The sequence below is a fragment of the Cimex lectularius genome, unplaced genomic scaffold, assembly GCF_000648675.2.
Source record: "Cimex lectularius strain Harlan isolate CLEC.00 unplaced genomic scaffold, Clec_2.1 scaffold69, whole genome shotgun sequence".
Classification (NCBI taxonomy): Eukaryota; Metazoa; Arthropoda; class Insecta; order Hemiptera; family Cimicidae; genus Cimex; species Cimex lectularius.
Window position 1 is genome coordinate 551,740 of NW_019392630.1, and position 12,264 is coordinate 564,003.

Below are 12,264 nucleotides of genomic sequence, written 5' to 3' on the forward strand. Positions count from 1 at the left end.
TCTTTCTTGATACGTAGTCGGTAGTCCACAAGTCACAGTCAACTCCAAGGGTCCGTAACGTAAGGGTGAATACTAAAACTTAGGTAATCATTCATTGTGCTTTGTGGTGATAGCCTAGTCTCTTGAAGTCCTGCATCAGGTTCTCTACTTCTGGAGAGGCATGGAGTAGAAAAGCGACTATTCGCAAATTAGCGTCTCGCAAAGATTCTTGAACAATGGGGGGCTGTTCTTTCAGACGACTTCGGTTTGGTTTCTGGATGATCGGGACTGTGTATGGAGAACGCTTTGCTTCAAAGAAGCTAGTTATGTATGGAGTGAAATCCAGGCATATTATATGTAATGGATCTTTCACTATGCTAAGGTACATTGAGGAAGTTCTTCCGGAAGTGGTCCCATTCATTTCATTTATTGGAACAACTTCCGTGTTAATGCATGATAAGTCTCGACCGCATGTTGTCACCCATTACTTGGAGAATTTAGGGATTGCCACAATGAATTGGCCAGCAACTTGTGACCTCGATTAATTTGGTTTATATTAAAATATGTATGTTGTAATTAATAAAATTATAAAAATACATACACAGAGAGGGAAAAAAGTGGCCACCTTTAATATTTTTAATTATCTCTTATTCAATCCTCCAATGACTATCTTACAACAATATTTGGTCCGTTTTAAAGGATTACAGGTAAATAAAATAACAGACAAAATCTCCCACTGTGTACAATTGAATTGTGTACATAAATCTTTGAATGGCCAATCCTTTCTTTGTTGGTTTTCTAAAAAGCTTCTTCCTAACGTTAGGTCGTTTGATTCGTTTTAAGTTGTACCATTTTTAAGTTTCAAATTGGTTTGAGTGATGGTTTTAAGGATATAGATTTGGCGAGAACCATAGCATTGTTGAAGATGGAAGAAGTCAAGAGTTATGGTTTGGGCTGGCAATTCTATGAACGCACAAACTTGATCTTCAACGGGGGTTCCCTAACAGCTGTGCGATACACTGAAGATGTGTTATGACAAGTTGTTTCTTATATGCCACTAACTGGCGACGGTTTTATGTTTATGCATGTCAATGCAAGGCCCCACACAGATCGTTGTTAACTGCTTGGAACGGGCTTTAATTCAATGTTTGGAGAGGCCAGCATGAAGTCACGACTTAAACCCTATGGAGCAGGTTTGGGATTTGTCAAAGAGGGTAAAAAGTTGCCCAGAGATGCCATAGAATTTGCAGGAATTCAATGGCGCTGTTGAAGGAGTGAAAACAGCTAAAAACAGCTCACAGCACTACATTCAAAACCTCATAAAATCGATGCCATGTAGAATGCAAGCGGTGATCAACGCAAGAGTAGGAAGTACTCGTACTGAATGAATATTTTCTTCATGATTTCCACAGCGACATATTTAGTAAAATTGTTTTACTCAGTTTAATTTTGTACTTAATTTTTTTATTTAGCTAAATCTTATTTTTTCTTTAATTAAGTAAACCGAATTAATTTAAGTAAACCACGAGAAATAAAAATTATAATGATTGCAAGTATGTACTAAAACAAGAGGTTTTTCCCTCTCGGTGTAGTTTGAAATAAATAACAAAATTCGAGTGTTAGGTTGTTTGGTGTTGAGTGTATTTAATCTAAATTGGAAAAGAGGTTTAATTTAATTATTGAATGATACTCCAAGCATAAGGGATTGACTTCGCACCCAGTTCACTGGTTTAAACAAATAATATACTATTATTATTTAGAAATTAATAATAAATACTGCAAATATTTATAAGGTTTAATTAATATTTTTACTGAAAAATTTGGTTAGTGCAACTTAAAATGGAGAAAATCAATATTTTAAGGATCAATTTGAGAAAGTCTGCCGTTCTTGTCTAGATAGTGAAATAACTGAGGTTTCGGCTGGACTGTGGTTGTGGCTGTTGGAGCTTTGGTATAGGGTCAATAACTTTTGTTTTCTAACAAAAATGTAATATTTGTTTTAATCTCGATAGACCTTTATTTGTCTAGTATTGTTTTTACTTTAGTTTACATATAATGTATAAATTTAATAAAAGGTTTTCTTTACTATAAACATACAAAAAAAAAAAGTTTACAAAGAGTCAAGAGAAGCAACAGCAGTATTAATACTTTTTATTATTATTATTGTGTACTTTTCTTTTAAAAAACGGAAAGAAAATACTTTAAAACATAAAGTATTACATGCAGGAGAGTCTACAGTAAAAATATGAATGATTAAATAAGAAAATTAACAAAATAAATTTTTTAAACTGGCCAAATTGAATAATGCATTCACCAAAATATATGAAGTGACACAGATTATTGCAGATAGACACAGATGGTTTATATTAATTTAACCAAAATTTAAAAAATGAGAGAGGACTATTATCTGAATTTCAAGGAGCATTAAAACATTGAAAAGATACAAGAAATAAACCATAAATTAGTTAGAAAGTACTATCAATTGACCACCAAAATCGAATTGTCCAATTAATAACTGGCCGAGTCTAGGACTAACCTGTCAGATAAGAAATAATTTCATTCCTTGAAAGAGTACTGATTCCAAAATAGTTGATCCTGACTTCAGTAAGAGAAGGGCATTCTTAAGGAAAATTATAATTATATTCTTTCAGCAGCTGAATCTGTTTGGGGCTATGGTTTATAATTTAAAAACTGTTTCCCTTCAGATTAAAAGCCAACGAAAATCGAGGAAATTTTGGTCGTCAGTTTTTTTCAAAGATCTTTTTATCGTTAATATGCCCTATGAGAGGTCTCTATCTACAAAATGAACAGAGATGATGATGATTCAATTCGGTCTTAACAATGCAGGGTTTCTTTTCTCAAAAATCGGCAAAGGGGACTATTGTTATGGTTTAACACTGTACTTTTTCATTATTTTAAATATTTATTAAAAAAAATTTAAAAACAAATCCTGCCCTGAGGGGAGTGGTGGGCGAAGTGGGAAGTGCAGCAATACCACCCGCGTCGCCGACGAAACTGTAGGCCTTGCGGTGCCAATTTTAATTGATAGATGCATTTACTTTGTACTACACCTGGCAAAAGAAATCGTTCTAAAAGTTTATTTTTTATTTGCTTTATTTTTTTATGCGTTAACATTGATTTCCGATCGAAGCGATAAAGATTAACAAGCAGGAAACGGAAATAAAACAGCAATCCCTTTAGGAAAAAGGAGGATATTCCACAATTTTAATAAAACTATAATTTCAAATACAAATTGAACTCCTTATTTGTAAATCGATCAATAAATTAAATATCATAATAAAATTATTTATTAACTAGGGGGCAAAATTGTTTCCAATTTTACATACCAACATGATTAGCAATTTATAAAACGTTATTATTTTTTGTTATATTGGAGACTAACGGACCCAACTTTTCAAGTCGTGAAAAGAAATTGGGCGTGTTTCAATACAATTATGTTTACAATCGCTGATAACGAAATGCTGATACTATAGTGGGATCGAGGGGGTTCGCAGAAAGACTATTCGCTGAATAAGACTTTAAAATCGGAAATATAACAAAATCACGCTTTTTTTTATCAAACTGACACCCAAGAAAGCAAAACTATACGGCCTTTTTAATTTAAAACAGACCTCTCTTATAAAGCCTGTTCTTGACAAGAGTTCTTTACTTTCACTCTTCAATAAAAGGTTGGTATACCTATCACTACGACCCATGGCTCACCTTTCCAGGGGTCTGCAAGTGATTCTCAATTAAAAACACTCCAGGTCCACCAAAATCGAGTGCGGATTTTCACGAATGCGCCTTGGTATATTCGAAATTTTGTAATTCACCGATATCTAAATATGCCCTAAGTCGTAGAAATGGTGAAAAAAGCACACATTGAATCAACACATAACTGAGCACCCGAACCATCATCACTGATTTTGTCTAGTCGTTATCGCTGACAACATAGAAGGGCGAAAAGTAGACTTCATGCTGACCTTGCTGTGTACATGAATTTAGTTTCAAAAACAAACCAAATTTTGGAGTACAGCCACTGGGTTGAAACCACCTCACAGGTGTCATGTCCGTTAGCATTAACGCTATTGTATATATTTATCATTATTTGCCAAACAGTATCTATCGAGTGTAATGTATAGAAACTAATCTATCGACATTAAAAAATAATGTATTTTCAATTTCTTAAGTAGCACACGACTGGCTTTATGATAAGGAGTAATATTTTTTACAATTTCTAGTCATTTTCTTTAAGAAAGAAAATATACAAGGGTACTCAAAAAATTGTACCTCGTACGATGCTAGTACAACTTTCTTTTCTTATTTTTTCATTATATTATTAAAGGATATGTTATTGTATTCCTTACCGTTCATTATCTATTATATACCTTACACTATCATTATCTATCTACTTGGTGGTTTTGTTAAGTTTTTAATTTTCCTTTGGTCTTTTCAATTTTTAAATTACAGAATATGTCGAGTGGTCGATGTACAAGAGGACTGAACTCTTATCGCCTATTTAAAGGACAATGAAAAAAAAACCGTGTGTGAAGATACGAACTGTACTTCATATTTTATCACTGGGTTATTCAAATCAAATTTAAGGATTTCCTTTAGTACAAGAATGTAAAAAGTCTAAAAGGCCTGGCTACGAAGACGGAAAAAACGACGGGGGGTCAAGGCGGGTTCAAGGATTTTCCACTGCATTCGAATAGAAGATGGAAATATTTCTCAAAAAGAGAGCTGCTTTTACTTTCTCCCTCTCTGCAAATATTTAACCGGAGACAAATAAGTTGTCTTGTTGATGAAGGCTTAAATTCCTTCCGTTATTTACAAACGGGCTGTAAAAATTATCTCCTTTGACTTACTCCAAACCAAACAAAAGCCATCACCTCACGTGCAATACGAAACGATAAACACGACGAAAAATTGATACAACGTTCTTTTGCCTCAATAGACAAATTATTAAGGCGGGTCCATACAAGGAAAAACGAAGTAAAAACATGATCTTGACACAGATCGAACAGGACATCGACGCGTAACAGTTGAACATTTTATCAGTTTATCCTGATAACGTGTGTAGGCTCACTAACGTTGATAGGTAATCGGGAGGTCCGGGTTCAAAAATGAGATGAGGGCAAGTGAAAAATTTTCACATTACACTCACTAACACCGCGGTATATAATTTAAAGTACATGTAGTGTGCAACAAAAAATTATTTTGCGGCCTAAATACCCATGGACTAAATAGTAATGAAGAAGAAAGAGCAAAGTTGATGGTGGCTTACGAAGCTGAAACACTACTACTGTTATGCAATCCTGTTAGGACGTGCTAAGAGGATGCACTACTATGTCTTAAAGGTACCCTTAAAATCTGATAAGCAACGACGATACGATGTTGCGGTATCTAAATGCTTTTTTTACGAGGGTTCGCAACAGCAGAGGTTATATCAACCATACCAACCCTCGGGGTGCCGGTGTTTTTGAAAAAAAAAAAAACCCCATTTGTAAGTATGTCGCGTTCGAATGCAGGGCCGCTAGATTCGAATCCGGGACCTTACAGTGATGAGCGCCGTAACAACGCATAAACCGTTGCGCCCACCGACGCCCCCTGCTATATTGTTCCATGTGGTGTTTTGTAGTCACAATTAGAATTTATGCCGCGACACATTTTTTCAGCCTGTTGTGATTCAACAGCCACTTTAGAAATGATTGGTTATTTCTGACACAAGTTTTATTCCAAGGAAGTAAAGTAATTACGTCAATAACAACTAAATTGTGAGGATCACGAAAAATCTGAATCTGGGTATCAGGGCCAAATAGGTAACGTATTGTGCTACAGTCCTTGGCAATGTTGGGACTGATTATACCTTGAAGGAAACTTGAAACCATTTATTAAAACCTTAATCATGTCAATTTTTAGACATCTTTAAAACTGTTTTACTCTGATAATGAACTTAGAATGGGTTGAAAGCTTGGCAGATCGAAGTGATTTTTTTAAATCCAGATCTAGATTATTCGTGAGTAAAAGAAGTGGTCGAATCTACTACTTTAAGCCATGTATTCCTCTGGGGATCTGCGGGGTGATAGAGATCGTTGGCCGATCATTTTGGTCTGCCGATCCTCCTTTACAGGTTCTCGCCTTCTTTAGTTTGCATGATATTTTATCTAAACAGAATAAGAGAAGATGAAATAACAAAGGTGGGTAGACAAAATCTATCTGCAGGTCGTGATAAATGCGATGTTCAATTATCTCTAAATTCCAAAGGAATTGTGGTATTTTAGAGCATTTATAAGTTTTTGACCTCCTTAAATATTTTATAACACACTTATCTGACAACCGTAATGAAGAATATTTCTAATTACTCTTTTAAATGTTTAAACTGTAGCATGTAAGTGATCATCGTAGCTTACATTACTTTTAGCTTTACTTGCCTTACCATTTGCTTTGAACCTTAGATTTTTTAAAAGTAAATTCCTTCACTTTTAATTTGTAGCTTTTAGTAATTTATTTTCCTGCCGATTTAAATGCCATTTTTCTTTTTGCTCACTCTTCATTTAGGAGATACGCAAAAACATTTTACAAACCAAAAAGATTTTTGTTTTGATGTGGCGGCAATTCAGGGCCGAAAGAAGGTGACGAAAGTGGAAACGGCCGTGAATAAAGCAAAGGACGGTGAAACGTTCCAATTCCTCTAAAAGACTTTTGACTCTTGACAGGCTTTTTCCGGAATGTTTACACACATCCTAAGGTCTAGGATTCAGCTGGAAGTGAGATCCGGGGGGGACCCGGATCTCAATACGAGCTAACGACACTTTTATCAGTCTGTTAACAAAGGCAAGGTCAATAATTGAGGTGCAAATGGTCTGTTTCAGATAAGGGATCTCCTTGGTTTTAGACCACAATTTTTTTCTTTAGACAAATATCCGAGAGAAAACCTGTTTTTTAAAACTTTACATGATTGGATCAAGACAGCTAAAACACAAAAACAAAAAACAGGATGTCATCATAGTTCACAACGGTCCGCTAAATAACACTACATACTTTTAAAATTAATCAATTCATAAGTCCTCATCATGAAAATGCACACTAATAATACGTAATGAAGGATAAGTACAGTCAACAACCAGTTTCACTTCAAATTCCTAAAATTGCAACCAAAATTACACCAACAGTTGGAATCAAATTATGTAATAAGATAGTTTGAATTTGAGTAAAGTTTTTTATTTCATTTAAGTTCAATTAAAATTATACTTGTATTATATACAACGGGGATTTCAATTCGTGATTGTGACATTGCTGGCTTTAAGAGAAAACTACACACTGGCAGCCGCTCTGGATTAATAATATGATTTTTTTTACGAGGGTACGCAATAGCAGAGGTCATATCAACCCTCTGGGTTCCGGTGTTTTTGAAAAAAAAAAAAAAACCCATTTGTAAGTATGTCGGGGCCGCTGGATTCGAACCCGAGACCTTCACCTTACAGTGATGAGCGCCGTGTCTCCGCCACCGACGCCCCCAATAATATGATATTAATCCTTCACGAGGACTCTTATCCACATTCTTTTCATTCGTCTACGGTGTGCAATATACTAATCTATTTCTGTGTAGTGTAACCTTGTAATTAAATGTGAAAACGTCTGAAATATTATGTTTTGATGGATGAAATAGCTGGCCTATGAAGATCTGGGTGGAGCGTGTTATTGTTTACTTAAGAATGGACAGAAAGGAGTTCGAAAGACTGTTCCATTTTTTAATTGTTGACGTTTGGTTTTGTAACATAAAGGGAGGCTTGGGTAGACCTCTTCTTCTACTTGTTAATAAGGAGGTGTCAACTGCGTATGTGGCGTATCTGTAGTCCTGAAAGATTCTATGAAAAGGTCCTAGAAACTTTGTGATATTGTGCTACAAGTACAGATTGTACATATAAGTATACGGCTAGGGCAAGTTTCACGGCGGTGTGTAAAGGTGATGTGTTCTGACTTTGAGGTGTTAAACTTTTCAAAAATTGCTCCATTTTTCAATTGTTGATATTCGGTTTTGTAACATAAAGGGAGCGTGTGTAGAAGAGGGGTGACTTGTTAATATGGGTACATCATCCTCGTATCTGGTGGTAAGTGCAAACTTATTTGAGGGCGTATCAATAGTAAAAATTGTCTACAATAGCGGAGCGAGTATTGACCCCTGTGGCAAACCCGAAAGCAATTCTTTTATCACAGAATTCTTAGATCCCTGGTTTACTGCGAAAAATCTCTCTTTAAGGTATGATTGTATAATCCGATGATAGGCCTGGGGTAAAAATAGTTTTAGTTTGTATATTAGCACTTCATCCTATTCTTTGCCGAAGCCCTGAGAAACATCTAAAATCACACACCAGACACGTACAATTTTTCCTCGAGACATAAAGTAATGTAATCTGTAACTGAAGATGAGTACTTATTCGAAGTAGCAATAGAGATAATTCTTTTGTGAGTTAATTTTTTGAATAATTTAGAAGGAACGAGTAACAAACTATTAACTCGATAGGATGATGGGATGCTTGAACTTTTATAATCATATTAACTTTTGGATCATTTTAATGTAAGACAGGATCCATTGTATGAGAAAGTGTAGTTTTCAATATAACATTAAATAAAGAAGTCAGAAAGAGGACGGTTTTTGTGGAATTTCTTGAAGAATTTCAGCTTTTCAAACAAGTTCAGATTTTTCTTATTCTTCTTTATCAATAGATGAGAAGAAAGGCCGACGTTTCAAGCCTCTTAAGCCTGCTAAAATGCAGTTTATCTGTTTGGTCCGAAGAACAGTTTAATTTAAAACATCTCCATTTGTTGGATTATCACTAATTATAATATAGTTAAAACGATTGAGACATTAAAATGTTTTGTATTTTCACAGCTTTTCAGATCTGGGATCGGCATATTGGCAACCCTAAATTCTTAAGTGATCGGTAGACTGATTACCGAATGTTAAGTTAACGAAAGACCTCTAACCTCTCTAATCTGTCCGTTTATCATTCATTATAAAATAGTTAAAATGATTAAGGCATTAAAACGTTTTTTGTAACTGAATATCTGAATTTTGAAACTTCTGCAGAAGTTGGATAGGACGTCAGATTTCAAGCCCTGTACAAACAAAGGATATACTTACGGAAGGCATTTACTTCTATTAATCCATGAGTAGATCTCAACAGCTCTGCCTTTTCTAATACACAGACTATGACCGGCGGATGGACAACTTTCGCGCTTTTCAGAATCATAAGGATGAGTACTGTCAACTGGAATGAGTTATGTTTGAAGTATCATCAGGAAATGCAGAAGACAGTAGAAAAGAAGAAAGTCCTCCTAGAGAGGGGTCAACCCTTTCACGAAATGTCTAGGACTTTTACTGAAAGTAACTTAATGAAACTTGAAATTCAATCGCGTGTTTTTTGACATTTTACCAAAGGGCACTTTAAAAAAAATATTTTTCAAAATGTTACAACGTCAATACGCGATGATCTAACACTGGAAATATGTTTATTATTCCACCACTTCTTTTATCCAAAAGATCAAGAACAATTTGAAAAACTAAGCGTAAAATTATTAATTATAACTGGATTAATGCATTTTATATTATGGCTTTATGTGTCGTATCAACATAAATTCGTCTATATACATATTGAGAGCTAGGTTTCACTTACATACTTATCTTAAATTGAAAAGTCTGTCGTAATTATTCAATTCCTCGAGAAACTGTAAATAAACGATTATTAAACAACCTATGAGAAATTTTCTATGATATGGCAACTTATTATTCAAATATTATGCGAATAATGTTAATAATTTAAAATCTAATTCTTAGTTTCAGTAAGCAGTCAATTCAGAAAGCAACAGTAAATCAACACACTATTGTTTAAAAAAATAAAAAACACCGCAGAAAGCAAAGCATGAGATTTTAATAGATAAAAGCCCAAGGACGTTTTGAGAGGGAGCTAGAAAACATGACAATTATCAACGGTGTATACACCGAAGAAAATCAAATATTTACGTTCTTTTCCGGGGATATTTTCCTACGTCGTAATCATTTCGTGTATAAAGGCAAAGAGAAAAAATATAGAGGCCGCGGTGGGAGAAAAAAAAATTGTGGAGCGTCGGGACGGTACACGACCTGAGCCGAGATGCATTCCACGACTGCGAAACCAGCTAACAACATGCAGCCAGCGGTGATGCCGATTATTAGTCAAATAATTACCCTCAGACGTGGCGCCAGGAAAGTTGGCAATATTAATGGCCCAGCTCTTCCAATCGTGCTCCTTGGAAATTTCCGTTATGTGCATTTCGAACACTGTCGGAATCGGACGTGGCGAACGCGGAAGACTAGTTGAGACTACCTAGAAAAACAAATAGAAATTCTTAACTGATTTGCTTCGATTAGTTTACTACGGAATCGGGTGTCCGTTCCCAAGAGCACCCATCCATCTCTATTTGAAAATGACATATGACTGCCGTTATTAGTGAGGTCCGACGAGTCCTTGGGAGGCATTGGGAAGAATTGTTGATGTGATATTGTTAAGAGACATTAGCTGTCGGTTTGACCTTGTTGCGCCTGGCGCCAGCTCCACCACGCCTATGGTCCAAACCGTAATCACGGACTTATGCAATCTTCCTGAACATCCGTGCCCGCGGATCGGCCAGACGGTCGAAACCTTCACCAGACCGAAATCCGGGCTGAACTCTGACGAGACACTAACGGTACGATGGAGTAGGATGGCAAAACGGTATTCGTGCTACCGGCACAACTGATCTTTCCCATAACCCGTCATCATCCCGAATCCGATTTCCTTGCTATATATGCTAATATTAATGACAGTCTTATCAGAAGCGATCGACCTTACCGCGTAATTCCTGTTACTGTAAAATCTCAATCGTCCACTTTTCAGCTTTCTTCCTTTTTATATCAATGAAGTCAAAACTGACTTTTTCTAGTAATCACGGACCGTTCAGAAGTAGTTATTTTTAGTTTGACTCATACTGTAAATTACGCTTTACCCTATTGGAGTTTCGCCCGGCTATTTAAATTCCAATAGTTTCTTCTTAACAATTCTTTCAGTGTAAAAAATAGAACTAAAACTAACAGTCCAACAGAATACCAGATCAGTTTCATAATAATAATAACTTAAACTTTTTTATATATAATATTTCAAGATTCTTGGCTTTGAATGAAAGTTGCATAATATGACTCATAGTATTTCTACATCTCATTACTAGCAATGAAAAAACTAAAATTTTATATATCGTCCTATTTACATAAATTTCCGGAAAAGAAAATGCAATTTAAGATTTTGATTTCAATTTATTTTTCTAATGTAAAACCCCTGGGCAATTCTTTGATATATATGCACAGCTGATAAACAGTTGATATACTATTAAAATCGAGGAAATAATCCATGATGATCAATTGATTTTTAACTTCACAAAACCCCTTCCATGCGGACTCAAAATTAGGAGAAAACATGATTTTGGAGTATAGATTTTTTTTACATATAAAACTAAAATAGGGAGATTTTGCATAACGTTAACGCAACGCTAAATTGATTGAAGTGTGCTTGCATAGGTTTAACGGAACGCTATCTGAAATAGCGTGCTTGTTAGCGGGTGATGGTAGTCAATGTAATTTTTTGTTGAAAAAATTGTCCAATTTAAAACAATACTATATGCGTAGAAATATAACAAAATAGTTTATTTTATAGTTATTTTACAATTCGTACAAGTTTAATGAATACCGTATCCTAAGAATGTATGAATTTGGTGCTCCAACATTAAAATATGTAGCTTTTTGGTTTACAAACAAGTAGGAATGACAACTAGAAATACAGCAACTCTTTCCTTCAATAAAGCCTCAGTAATTGCTTAAAACCCTTTGGTTGAACCAATATACAATTTAAAAGTTAAAATTCTAAGAGACAGATATAGCATGAGGTTATAATGAATATGCATATGGCAAACTAAATGCTCTTTAATATTTTAGTTTTTCCTAAATTGCTACGCTAAGATAAAGTTTTTTTTTCACAATAGTTTTGACACTTCCTCAATTCGATTTAAACCGAACTTGCCTTAATTTGTACGTTAGAACTTTTTCACAACTATCAGGTCATTTGCCAAACTATCTTCAGCAATCAATAGAAAATCCATAACACCAGTAAACAAACGGTGCCTTTGTTTTCAACCTTGTAAGATAAGTCTTTAGCCCAAACTACTACTCCACAGGGAACAGCATTAGCATCAAAGTCCTATGAAAAAAGGCTT

General features: G+C 35.0%; 1 protein-coding gene across 6 annotated transcripts in view; it reads right to left on the reverse strand.

Annotated features, from left to right (window-relative positions):
• LOC106670390 (dual 3',5'-cyclic-AMP and -GMP phosphodiesterase 11) overlaps positions 1–12,264 on the reverse strand; it is an 82,677-nt gene that overhangs the window by 20,027 nt on the left and 50,386 nt on the right. For 2 of the 6 annotated variants that reach the window (XM_014400682.2, XM_014400681.2), the window contains exon 3: positions 10,211–10,349. The exons of the other annotated variants lie outside the window; for them this stretch is intronic. In XM_014400682.2, the coding sequence (XP_014256168.1) occupies positions 10,211–10,295 (85 nt within the window). In that variant the 5' untranslated portion in view covers positions 10,296–10,349. The remainder of the gene's footprint in view (positions 1–10,210; positions 10,350–12,264) is intronic. 6 annotated transcript variants of the gene reach the window in all.